This window comes from Nycticebus coucang, chromosome 22, assembly GCF_027406575.1.
Source record: "Nycticebus coucang isolate mNycCou1 chromosome 22, mNycCou1.pri, whole genome shotgun sequence".
NCBI lineage: Eukaryota > Metazoa > Chordata > Mammalia > Primates > Lorisidae > Nycticebus > Nycticebus coucang.
The window spans coordinates 14233004-14246310 of record NC_069801.1 but is presented as its reverse complement, the minus strand read 5'-3'; the positions used below and the strand labels follow the sequence as shown (position 1 = coordinate 14246310).

Below are 13307 nucleotides of genomic sequence, written 5' to 3'. Positions count from 1 at the left end.
CACTGTGGCCAGGGTTCACGTTGGCCAAGTCATCATGTCCATCTGCACCAAACTACAGAACAAGGAGCATGTGATTGAGTCCCTATGCAGGGCCAAATTTAAGTTCCCTGGCTGCCAGAAGATTCACATTTCCAAGAAGTGGGGCTTTACCAAGTTTAATGCAGATGAATTTGAAGACATGGTGGCTGAGAGGCAGCTCATCCCAGATGGCTGTGGGGTCAAATACATCCCCAGTCGTGGCCCCCTGGACAAGTGGGAGGCCCTGCGCTAATAAGGACTTACACTGGCTGCCTCTCATTTGTGCCTACCAATAATAAATTCCACTTCCATCAAAAAAAAAAAAAAAAAGAAAGAAAGAAAGAAAAGAAAATATAGACCATGGGTGAAATTGATCATTAACTTCCATCTGGTTTTAGCTCACAAATTCTTTTGGTAAAAATTCTTACTGCACACTGATTTATTAATTTTTAAATAAAGTTGATTAGAATTTGGGAGGCTCCATGTTGTAAACCTTCTCTCCCCCCCCCCCCCCCCGCCTTTCCTTCCTTCCTTCCTCCCAGATATAGTAAGCATTTGCTGTGTGTCAAGCACTGCCTTGGACACTGAGGATATGGCAGTGAATAAGACTGAAGGCCTTGCCCTGGTGAAATTTACATTCTAGTGAGAGAGACAGACAACAGATAAATGAAAAAAAATAACTTCACTTAGTGTCAGTGCTAGGAAGACATTATCGAAATACTTCTGATCCCTAGGTTAACCTCTTGGATGGCAGTGAAGTGTCTGGTGCACCAGACTCTGGAATCTTGTAGGCTTGCCTGTATGTTGGGGGGCTCTTAGCTGCAAACAGCATGGCTGGCAGGAAAGGGGAAGCAGCTGGACCCAGGCACTACTGGAGTTAAGAGCTGGATTCTTGGCCTCAGTTGAGCTCAGGCAGCACAGTGAATTCAGGTGTGGTGTAGACCTGCGTTGCCTTCTGAGAATAACAGATAGCAGATGGTATTGAGTCTAAAGGAAGAGAGTGAGACTGTGACTGTGCCAGGTACTAATGTGTATGCATCTCCCTGAGCCTGAGTGCATTCTCTCCTGTGATTCTCGGGTCACATGCACTGGGAACCTGATGGATTGTTTTTATTACTTTACAGATAAGGACACCTAGTCTTAGTAGAGAAAAATGACTTGCCCAAGGCTGTAAACCTACTTGTAAGAGGTGGAGTTAAGTCTAACTTCAGAGATATTTGCTTAGTCCCTTTCCATAATCCAGGATAAATTGAGCCAGTAGTGTCTGGCCCCAACCAGGCGGAATGAGGTTTCAGGCAAAAGTTAGGGCCCAACAGGTAAGCCCTGGGAGCAGCCCAGCAGTATAAATAGCGATGTGTAGAGCTAGGCTGTGATGTGACAGGATAGCAAAGGCCCAGGGTCACTTTGGTGACAGCACAGTGGAGGGCTGATGTGGGACCACTTCCAGATCCTAGTTGTCTTGAGGAAAAGCTGTTAGACCTTTATTTCCGCAGCCAGCATTCCTGCCAGGGGACGGGCTCTGGGGCTGTTTGGCACCAAAGTGTGCCTTTGGCATGGGCTGTCCTTCCCTCTGGCTGTACATTAAACACAGTTACAGTCAGAGTGGAGTCATCAAGCCCTGATTTTGACTTCTGTCTCCACCATTCACATCCTGTGTGGCCCTTGGGCAACTTAATGACTCTGAAAATGGGGGCAGTACATACCTGCTTCCCAGGGTGAGCGTGAGCTTTTGCGTAAACAGTGCACACTATACAAGGGGCCCAGCATACTGCATGAATGTGGCAGGCGCTTGGAAAATGGCAGGGGTCTTGGTACTGTCACCAAAACTAACTTTGAAAGCAGCAGTCATGTTTGTTACCTGCTTGGGGAGGGTGGTGCACAGGCGGCTGGTGTGTGGACAGGAATTATGAAAACAAGCACGTTGTGCACAGCTCAGTGATGTGTCTGTTTCGGGCAGTTGCCGAGAAACAGCTCATCTCACTGGGCCCAGAACTGATGTGAGCTGTAAGACAGGGTGCCCTCCTTTGGTTGTGCTGGAGAGACCTCTACAAGCTGAGTTCTCTAAGGCACCCTGGGGTCAGCAGAGGTGCCCTGAGCAGCTGTGGAGGCTGGGTGGTCTCTGGTGGCAGGGTTCCCTTCCACTGTCTTTGCGTGGTGGTCAAGGGCCTTCTGGAGGAACACAGGAACCGCTGTAGCTGCCAGCCCCTCTCTGAACTGCTCTGCTCTTGTCTTTGCTGTACAATTTAACTTTTCCATTGGGAAGGGTTATTGGTGCAGTTGGCAGCCACTTGGCTGGTAAATGATATGGCGGGACCCCTATAAATCCAGGCCTGTGAAACGAGTAAGTCAGCACATTGAAAATGGAGCGTGGAAGTGACTCAAGTCTGAAGGAATCCATTTCTGAAAGTGCCACCATCCCTTTCTGGAATACTTTGGTGGAAATTGCTGTTTAAGTTGGGAGGAGGAGGCCAGCAGCCCGATTACTAGCAGGGCCACGTATCAGAATCCTCGTTTGCCCTGAGATTCAGTCCTGCCTGCCCCGGCCATGCAGCCGTCCTTCTCGGGGAGGCAACCCCTTGGCGAGCCAGCCGGACGGCCTGAAACTCTGCGCTGTAGAAAGCCGGTGTGAAGCCACCTTCGCTGCAAATGTGGGCGACTCCACAAGCCATCCTGGTAATGTTTGGCTGTGGGCCTGGAAACTATTGGAAACTCCACCCAGCATGGGAGCCTGTGGGAGTTCTCCGGCACGGATGAGTTATTCTTCTCAGAGTTCTTCGGATTCCTGTGTATTTGAAATGTTTACCTACTTCTCAGGACTTCGGCTTGTACTGTGCCCACCAGAGACCAATACCAAGCATATACACACTTACATTTACTAGACCACCCTGGTGACCAGGTAATTAAAGCTGCACACAGCTTTTGGAAGGCAAGACTATATTGGAAATCACGCTCCACTGTAATTCAAGAACGGGTCTCTTTAGAGAGGGATACAGTTGGTGTCAAACACATGCAGAAAAGAAGAGAACAGACCCATAATTTTGGCAGGGAACCAAGGGCCAGATGTTAAACATACTGACTGTAATGTGGCTACAGAATCATTAGCCAGCATGAGTTTGGTGTGTCATTTTAATGATGGTTTCTACCCTGTCCTTTCTCTCTGCCAGGTCCCGGGTCTGTGTGAAGATCTCCTGTCTTCTGTTGACCAGCCCCTGAAAATTGCCAGAGACAAGGTGGTGGGAAAGGATTACCTTTTGTGTGACTACAACAGAGATGGGGACTCCTACAGGTAAGTCGTGCCCCAGTAATATGGCAGGCAGCACAGCCCCTCAGGAGCAGCCGTTCTGCTTACTGTGGCGGCACAAGGACCACTGGACTCCAGCCCGTTGCCCGTTCTGTCTGCCCTTGCCCTGCGCTCCTTTCCTCTCTTCCCTTCTCCATTTCTCTCCTCCTTGCGTCTTGTCCTCTAGCAGGAGTTTGGGGAGTGCCTCCAACACTCATTGGCAACACAGCAGTAGATAGAAGGCCTTGTATGCTCAGGGATCCTACGGTCTAGGGCAGTGGTTCTCAACCTTCCTAATGTCGCGACCCTTTAATACAGTTCCTGTGGGTCACAGGTTGAGAACTACTGGTCTGGGGGAGAGGGATGTTGCTCCCAAACTCAGCTGCTGTGATTGCGTCCCGCCCTGCTTAGGGCAGCATACAGGGTGTACATATGATGAGGATCCTGAATCCTGAGGGCAGGCAGGGCCTCTAGGGCTAAGGGATGTAGAACGCAGCTCTGCCAAGTAATACACTTCTCCTTTCTCTTTGCATCACTGTGCCAAGGGCTGTAATAAGTGAGTTGATATTAGTCCCTACCCCGGGAGACTGATCACCAGGTCTAGAACAGGACACGCATTGAGTAACTGATTATTGTATGATGTGGTTCCTGCATTCAGTGCAAAGCCTGTTCAAGACATGGGGTTAGCACAAAAGAGGCCATGGTTGATTCCAGGAGGACTTCGTAAAGGAGGGAGATAATATCTGGGTTTTTAAGGTTTTTAAAGCTATGTGGAAGTTACTGCAATTAAAAAGACTGGGAGTTCCTGAACCAGACCGGTATTTCCATGATGGATTGCTCTAGCATTACCTTGGCGAAGGTCATAGAGGTAGAGGAATGCAGTCTGCCGTAGGTTTATTTATAGGTAAAGAACCTGGGCTGGGTCTTGAAGCTTCAGCCTATTGCTCTCTTTGGAGGGGGAGTGGGGCATCTGAGAAATCAGAGCAGGAAGGATTATCTGGAGTCAGCCAGTGTGGGCTTCAGATCAGCACAGCTCCTTATGTTAATGGGACTTTGACAAATTATTTATCACATTGACGAAATGGAAATAATAATATTCATTCACTCAGCAGAATGCTCGGTAGCACCTTCTTTAAGCAGGTGCTGTACACCAGGCATTATCTAAGTCTTTGTTCTGTGGAGCCTGTAGCCTAATGAGGAAGCCAGACAGTAAGGAAGTGCATAAATAAAGTGGATTGTGAAAGTGTTACTGAAGAAAATAGAGGACCAGGGTGGTAGAGACAGGACAGGTAGACAGGGAAGGCTCTCCTGTACATGGTAACTGAAGGACGAAGAAGTTCAGGTGTGTACAGGTCTGGGAGAAGAGCATGCTGGGTGCTAAGGCCCTGCGTGAGGAGCTCCTTAGGACCAAGATGGCAGATGGCCAGAGAAGGTGGGGGCAGGGCAGAGAGGAGGGCTGAGGTGTTGCAGGGGCGGACCTGGCAGGGTCTTGAAGGCCAGATTGAGGGTAATGGCATTAGCACAGGGTTATTGGGGGGGGGGGATTAAAAGAAATGACACATGTGAAATGCTGAATAGCACAGAACTTGTCATACATTAAAAAGTTCAATGCTGACTTTCTAATAGGTTAGACAACTGTTTTATAATAATGTTCTTGTCTTAGCTTCAAATGGAAATTAGATAGAGAATATATTTTGGCCTAATCTAGGCCAGACTGGAGTCAAAAGGTCGTGTTTGTGGTAAATTTCAAAGGTGGAGCAAGTAGCATTTGCAGGTGGATGGATAGGGTGAAGGAGGAGAAGGGTGAATCGCGATCTTGGGGCTTCGGGCCTGAGCTACTGTTGATTAAGCTGAGGAAGACCCTGGGAGGAGCTGGCCTGGGGACACTTCCAGCTTGAGGTGCCCGATAGATGGAAGTGGAGATGTCAAGGAGACTGTGGATGTGTGGTCTGGGGTGCCAGGAGAGAGGGCTGCCCTGGAATAGTGATGCTGTGACTGCTCTGAGGTTGGTCAAGTTCTACCCTGAAGGGCCCGTTCTGCTCCTGGCACTCTCTGGTCAATGGACGTGGCGTCTGGGTACAGTCCTCATGGGGAGCCTCCTAGGAGGTGGGTGGACCAGCCGTTGGAGAGAGATGTCCAGTGTAGGTGGTGAGGAACATCTCGCCATGGAGAAGCGCCTCTCCAGGCCTGGGGTTCAGAGAACACTTACTGGAACATGTGGTCTGTGAGCCAAGTCTTGCTTCATCAGTGTCATGATTATATTTCTTCTTTCCACCTGAGAACTCCCACTTGCTGTGTAAGGCAGCAGTTCTGCAGGAGCCTGTGAAGGATGTCCATGCCCAGGCCAGCTCTCCTGGGGGCTTGGTATCTGAGGTCCTCCAGGTGGGGCTGCTGGCCCTGCCTGCACCCCCGAGGCACCGCTGAGGGCTCTGGGATCCTCAGTGCTGCAGAGAGGAACCTAGGATGGCAGGCCAGAGCATTTGTCTTTCCTTTTCCCTTCCCAATAGGAAACTTGAAGGTCTTCTGATCCTCTCCGCACATTTCCATCCTAACTATGTTTGATCATTTGCTTAAATAAGGTCCTTATGGTATGATCGCTGCCAGCAGCACTGTTTGAAACCTGTTAGCTGAAACAAAAAGCCTTCTCGGAGGGAAATGAAAGGCCTGACTTTTGAAATCTAAGCGTTCCTGCCCATCTGTCTTTTTTCAAATGGCCTCCATTTAAGCTCTTAAATGTGTTCTGAGTGCCCCTTTCCACTAAGAATATTCTGGGTAATGTTATGATTTTTCCCCCAGCTACAATTACCCCGGCTCCAGGACTAACAGCCTGAAATGCTGTCGTCTGTGAGCCAGGGGAAATGTGAGTTACAGGCTTCTTGAAAATTGCAGGCCCTCCGTCTGCACAAGAGATGGGCTCTTGTGTCTAATCAGGTTGCCTAAATGAAAGCCATTTGGGTTGGGTCTTCCAGGCCCACAGGAAGGCAGCGGTCCTTTGTGGAAACTGTCCTGTGGGAGGTGTACTGAGGGGTCTCAAAGGAGACATGCAGGGAAGGAGAGATCCCATTCAAGTGCACAGTCTCAGATTCTTGCCCACTCTCCCTAGAGAGTAGAGGGGCCTGTTTACAAATAAATAGTGGTGAGAGCACCTTCACCTGGATTTTTGTCTCCAAGATATGAAGAAAAAAAATTTTTTTTTTTTATGTTCGGATGTCCTCAAAAAGCTGCTTGTCTCTTGATTTGGAAGACAGGGCTGAGGGTCCTCTCTTCCCTGCCCCCTGCTGTGAGGCTTCAGCCCACCCACAGCATTCCCTGAGCACCCACTTGATGCTGGGGACTTGGGTGTCAGAGCAGGCAGCCATGGGCTCTCTGCTGTCACAGGCCTCTTGTGGTCTAGGATAAGGGAAGGATGAGAACATCACAGGCAGTGGACATGTGTTGGGGGCAGGTTACTTCTGCTGGGGTTTTGGGGGGCACAACACTTTATTACTTTAACAACAGTAATTTTTTTTTTTTTTTTTTGAGGCACCAAGCAGAGTGAATTTTCCCCTAGGGTATATCATGGAAAAGGTCACCCAGCTTATTGCTTCATCTCGACATGATTTACTGACATAGGTGCCTGGCAGAACTTGTCTGTGCACAAATTCCTCAGAACTGGGGTTCAGGAGACAACCATCCTGCTGCCTTTTCCTCACTACCAGCGAGTCCCACATCACAGCGGCTTGCGGGTCTGTTGTCAGCAGGGGAAACGGCGAAGGCAGGGTGGGCTGTTGATAGTGGAAAAACTGAGGTGTTTAGACCCAAGGTATAAAGGACTTTTTCTGAATTCTTTATTGTCACCTCTTTCTTTTTGTTCCTCTCTCAGCTTTTAAATTCTCTGCTTCTCTGAACACCCAGCCTCTGACCCCACCTGCAGGAGTTAATGAGTAGATCTTTCCCTGTAACCCCCTGCCCACTTTTTTGTGTGATTAAATGCTTTCCTGATGTGGCAAAATATGTTTTAAGAAATGCAACAAGTCTTCAGGCTGCAAAAGGGCTGGTTCTCATTACTTTCCAGCCTTTGTGTGTGTGCACAGCCCCTGGATGTTGGGGAGGCTGTCCTCTGTTCCCAGGGACATCACTCAGGTCTGCTAATGTAATCAGCATTTCCCTCTGGAGCTGTGTTTGTTGCCTGCTTCTAAAACTGACAGATCTCTTAATACTCATTGTGTGGGAAAGTCTTTGGAATAAAAGTTAACCTAGAACCTCTGTCAAGTCAGGAAGGAAAGACGGGCATCTGTTGACCACTAAGGTGGTGAACACAAGGGAAACGTAGAAAACGGGCTAAGAGAGAGCCAACATGTGGGACACTGACAGTCTGTCCGGCTCTGCCTGGGCTCTTGATGTTCATATGTCCTTTGTGCCTCACAACAGCCCTGTGGTTGGCAAATAGTAGCCTCGTTTTACACATGAGGAAGCTGAGGCTTGGAGAATTGAGATGCTTGCAAAAAGTATACAGCTGGTGAGAGGTGGAGCACAGCTTCATACCTTGTCTACCTGTATCTGAGCCCGTGCTCTGCAGACCTCCAGAAAGCCCTGTTGGTTGCCAGGGCTTGGAGAAATCTTTGCTGTAGGTAGCAGCTTTGCCTCTGAGGTGTCAGACAGCTGGGCTCAGGCTCATGCTGGGCTTACCGGTCGTGGGCCACAACTCAAGCAATATCCTTCTCCTTCCTTCCCTCCAGGTCACCATGGAGTAATAAGTATGACCCTCCTTTGGAAGATGGGGCCATGCCATCTGCTCGGCTGAGAAAGCTGGAGGTAGAAGCCAACAATGCCTTTGACCAGTACCGAGACCTGTGAGTTACTTTTCTCCCTGTGCACTTCAGTGCTGTGATATTGATAGCTAAATCTTAAATGACAGAGCCAAGCAGTCTCCCTGGAATCTACTACCTGGCTCACGTAACTAAACTTAGGAGCCACCCACAGTAGGAAGCAGGGCACCGTTTGATAACTGGGTTATGAGATGGGTTATGAGATGACTCAGTCTGAGATGCTGCTGTGTGCATAGTTAATTGTGTGTTACTCCACACCGTGATTCTCCATGGCAGCAATACCCCTGGCACAGCTCCTGCTGTGAGTAAGACACAGTGCCAGATACTTCCTACATGTTGTCTCAGATCTCCACATATACAGTAGCTATTTTGGTCCCCATTTTTCAGATAGAAAAAGTCAGGATCAGGCTCGGTGCACATTGTACAGTGGTTACAGCATTAGCCACATATACCAAGGCTGGTGGGTTCGAACCCAGCCCGGGCCAGCTAAACAACAATGACAACTGCAACAAAAAATAGCCAGGAGTTGTGGCAGGTGCCTATAATCCCAGCTACTTGGGAGACTGAGGCAAGAGAATCACTCGAGCCCAGGAGTTGGAGGTTGCTGTGAGCTGTGATGCCGCTGCACTCTACCGGGGGTGACATAGTGAGACTCTGTCTCAAAAAAAGAAAAAGTAAGAATCAGAAGGATGAAGGTACTTGTCCAAGGCAAAGGACAGAGCCAAGAATCAAGGTCAAGTCTTGTCTGTCTCCAAAAGCTCCTCAGTTTCCTGTACCACAAGCTCAGCTCTGATATTTTTACAGGTAGCTTGACAGATGAGGAAGGTGAAGTAGCTCTCCCAAGTTCACACAGCCCAGAAGCAGTGGACCTGGGATACAGAGCCATCCCCAGTTGAGGCTAGCACTTACCCATTCACTTGTGACACTTGTGAGCCTCCCACAGTCCTGCGGATGTGCCCCATGCGTGATCCCTGCCCTTGCCACACTTCCACTGTGGGAAAATGGGCGGCAGACTCTGAGCAGGTCAGTGCTGGGGGGACATGACAGGGAGCAAACTCATTCCTTTCATGGAGTGGTCCAAGAGGGTCTCTCAAGGAGGTGATGCTAGGATGAGGTCTGACATCGGGGGGTCAGCCAGGCAGAGGGGCCGGTCATGCCAGTGTCTCCAGTGTCCTGCACGTGCACACACAGCTCAGCCAACCAGCAGGTGTACCCACTCAGTCTCTCTGCAATGGAAATTAGGTTTAAAAGCAATTTGGGCACATCTGGCCCCTTGTGTATCTTTATATGTTCCTCGTGAACCATCTCAGAATACTCTAGGAATACAGCCTGCACTTTCTGCTGAGTTTGAAGGTGGAAGTGGAAAGTTCCTCCTTGGAAAGTGTTCACTAGGGCTCACAGTGGCTCACACGTGTAATCCCAGCACTCTGAGAGGCTGAGGTAAGAAGATTGCTTATGCTCAGGAGTTCGAGACCAGCCTGAGCAAGAGTGAGACCCTGTCTCTTGTAAAAATAGAAACATTAGACGGGTGTTATGGTGGGCACCTGTAGTCCCAGCTACTCGGGAGGCTGAGGCAGGTGGATCACTTGAGGTTGCTGTGAACTAAGCTGATGCTACAGCACTGTAGCCTGGGTGACAGATTGAGACTCTGTCTCAAAAAGAAAAATAGGAAAGAAAGAGTTCCTTAGATTTAGCCCCACAGGGGAGTCACTCCGGCCTCCCCCTTCTATTCTGTGAGGAGGCTGCACTCAGTGTTTATTATTGGGCTCCCTGTTTAGATGGAAGGCGGTTCTGATTTTTTTAGACTTAAATGTTTGGGCAATTTTTTCTTGGTAAAGTAATTCAGACACGTTGCTTCCTGTTGCCATTAGGGCCCAGTTGGGGGAAGAGCCCAGCGCTGTCTCCAACTTCGCTCCTCTTTCCCTCCCTCTCATTGTTCCCGGCCTGTGATGGTGCCTTCTGTGGTGCCTGAGCCCATCATCATTAAAGACTTTAAAATAGCCAGTGTGGTGGCTCACACCTGTAATCCCAGCACTCCTGGAGGCCGAGGCGAGTGGATTGCCTGAGGTTCCAGGTTCCAGAATAGCCTGAGCCAGAGCAAGACCCCGTCTCTTAAAAAAAAAAAAAATAGCTGGGCATTGTGGCAGGCGCCTGTAGTCCCAGCTACTTGGGAGGCTGAGGCCAGAGAATTGCTTGACCCCAAGAGCTGTGATGCCACAGCATTCTACGTGGGTTACATAATGAGACTCTGTCTCAAAAAAAGGGGGGGGACTTCAAAATAGTCGTTTAATCCTTGCAATAACTATGGCATATGTGGGGGTTATCCCATTTAATAGATGACAAAACTGAGGCTTAGAGAAGTACTCAGATAGTGATCGTACCTAGAAAACAGCAAGAGCTGGAACCCATACCCTGGGACTGACTCCTTACACTGCTTTCTGTAAAGCCTGCCCCTTCCTGAGAAATGTCCGTTCATAAGGGAGCTTTTCATTTCTATGGGCCTTTGTCTTTGCCTACACTCTTTTCTAAAGTTGAATTACCTGGAGGAGTTGAAAAAGGGGTGACAGGACAGTTTCCTGCCATTGGTTGGGGATTAAACTGGGTAACCCAGACTCCCAGGGTCTGTGACAGAGAAGCTGTCGGTCCCTGGCACCTTGGGGTGCCGTCTCTAAGGGGGAGAGAGTACAAGGTCTCAGTGGTGCCTCAGGAAGGCAGGAGGCCTTTCATTCCCTTGTGTGTGACGGTACAGCAGGGCCAGGCTCTCCCGAGTGTCAGGTACCACAGGTCGCTGATGGCATTCAGAACTGTGATTTGGGACACCCGAGTCATCAGAGTTTCAAACCACCCTGTTCCCAGTACGCTGAGGATGTTCTTCTGAGGCCGCCTGTGAGGACCATTTCCCAGCTGGACCACACATGATGAGCCACCCCATTTCTGTTGTAAAATAATGAAAACAAATCTCCTTTTTCTTTTCTTTTTCAAAAACATCTTGGTACATTGTTCACCTCTAGAACTTCCTGTTCTCATTGTCCTGGGAGGTTGTTGGTAACCATATTGGTGATCACAGAGGGGTCTGGAATGGGAGCTCTTTTCCCCGTGCTTTTAGAGCAGGGAGGAGTCGGTGAGGGTGTTCACGGGGTAGAGGAGCAGTAAGCCATGCCTTGTCCTTTATCCCTGCTTCCCGTGCAGACCTGTTCCTATATAAACATATTTTTCTCCCTTCCCCAGCCCTGCTCTTCCATGGACTCTTCCCCCCTCTTCTGTTCATGTTGGCACATGGGCTCAGGCAGAGGTCACTCTGAGAGGAGGTACCCACTGCCACTGCCTCCTGTCTGCTGGGATTGGTCACTCAATGAGGGCCTGGGAGAATGGCCTATACCCCCTGCCTGATGAGAGATGCCCAGAGCCTTAGGACAACCCATCTCTGCCAGAGAAGAAGGGAGTGGTTGAAGATCCCCCTCCTCGAGAGCAAGCCAGGCACACCGTTGTGCACAGAGGGCTGCATGGGTAGGCTCCTGCTCCCAGGGCACCCACTTCAGACTGGAGCTTGGCCCATGCCCCAAAGTTGCTGGGGGATTTAAGGAACAGACCCAGCTCCTGTGTTGACCCAGTTTTTAGTTCCTGATTACCCCAGATGTTTCTGAATCCTTGTATCCTGATTTATAGAGTTGGGACTGTCTTTGGCTTCTGCTCTGGTCTGTTGAGCACCTACCCCCTCAAATGACTGAAAACTGCCAGATCCCAGCCAGGCTGAGCTCAGAATCCTCTCATGGGGACCGTGTGCTGCAGAGAACTTCTGCTTTGTACTGGGATGGCCACGCTGGACTTTGCTCACACACATTTGCCCAGAAGAGGCCTTGTGCGTCCTTCCCGGCCACTGCCCTGCTGCTCCCTCTTTGGCTCATGCCTTAACATTGGGCCTGCGTTGTGCTCCCCACCCTTTGCTGTTGTAAGCCCGATATCCTCGTCCATACTTTTTGAGTTTCTTGCTAAAAAGACAAGTGGAAGGAGACATCAGCAGAGACCCAGAGCAGGGACACGACCCAGGTGGCCCACAGCCCACACCAGCCTTCCCTGGGAGGGAGCCATCACCATCTTCCCAGAGGCTCCCCCTGCCAGAGATACAATCTTCCCTGGATCCTGAGAGAAAGACTTGGATTCTGTCTCAGACCCTGGCTTTGATGCCTGTGTCTCTAAAGGCTTTAACTTTGTAGGGAATTGGAATTAATCATCAGCACATGGAGTCAGTGTGGGCAGAGTGACAGGGCTGGGGACAGGGTGACCAGCAGGCCCTTCTGGCTTGTAGCTCCCTGGGGATGTGCCAGCCCCTTCTCCCCTGGTCTGTGTACAGCATTTCTCAACTATGGATTAAAAGGACCAGCAGTTGGAGATGTGACTCCTACATGCCCCCTTGAAGTCCACCAGCCCCAGGTCTCTCTCCTCCTGGGCCCCTCTCTCCTCTGGGTTTCTCCCTCCTGGTTGCCCTCTTCCTCCTAGGCCCCTCTCTTCCTCTTAGGCTGTGCTCTTCCTCCTGGGTCCCTGATGCATTCTCACCCTCTGGTCTTCCCACATTTGTTTCCTTCTTTGCCATCCTCAGGTCACCATGTGGGTGACCGTCAGGCAGTGTTGGTAGCACTGCCCAACAACCCTGTTGTTAGAAGTCAGTTTTCTGGGGCGGCGCCTGTGGCTCAGTGAGTAGGGCGCCGGCCCCATATGCCGAGGGTGGCGGGTTCAAACCCAGCCCCGGCCAAACTGCAACCAAAAAATAGACGGGCGTTGTGGCGGGCGCCTGTAGTCCCAGCTGCTCGGGAGGCTGAGGCAAGAGAATCGCGTAAGCCCAAGAGTTAAGAGGTTGCTGTGAGCCGTGTGACGCCACGGCACTCTACCCGAGGGCGGTACAGTGAGACTCTGTCTCTACAAAAAAAAAAAAAAGAAGTCAGTTTTCTGAAGATGCTCAGATGGCAGGCACATTTTGCCAGACTGCTGGGGATGACTAAGGGTCCTATCTGCTCTCAAGGCCTCTTTGATTTCATCACTTTCCTCCCTACCTGGACCCACCTCTAGGCTACTCTTTCATTTCTCTCTGCCAAGACCCACAATGGGTTTCTACCCATTGAGCCTGGCAGGCCCAGCTCAGTGCAGGGAGCGTCACTGGAACCGAGCACCAGGGTTCAGGGAAAGGCAGCAGAGGGACGGACCTG

At 50.2% G+C, this 13307-nt stretch overlaps 1 protein-coding gene across 3 annotated transcripts in view; it reads left to right on the top strand.

The window, feature by feature from the left end:
- Positions 1–13307, top strand: part of CAPZB (capping actin protein of muscle Z-line subunit beta) — a 143116-nt gene that overhangs the window by 94996 nt on the left and 34813 nt on the right. For 2 of the 3 annotated variants that reach the window (XM_053575704.1, XM_053575703.1), the window contains exons 3-4: positions 3183–3304; positions 8017–8130. In XM_053575704.1, coding sequence (XP_053431679.1) covers positions 3183–3304; positions 8017–8130 — 236 coding nt within the window. Of the gene's footprint in view, positions 1–3182; positions 3305–3992; positions 4187–8016; positions 8131–13307 lie in introns of those variants that run through there. The other variant, XM_053575705.1, reaches the window with a different exon arrangement.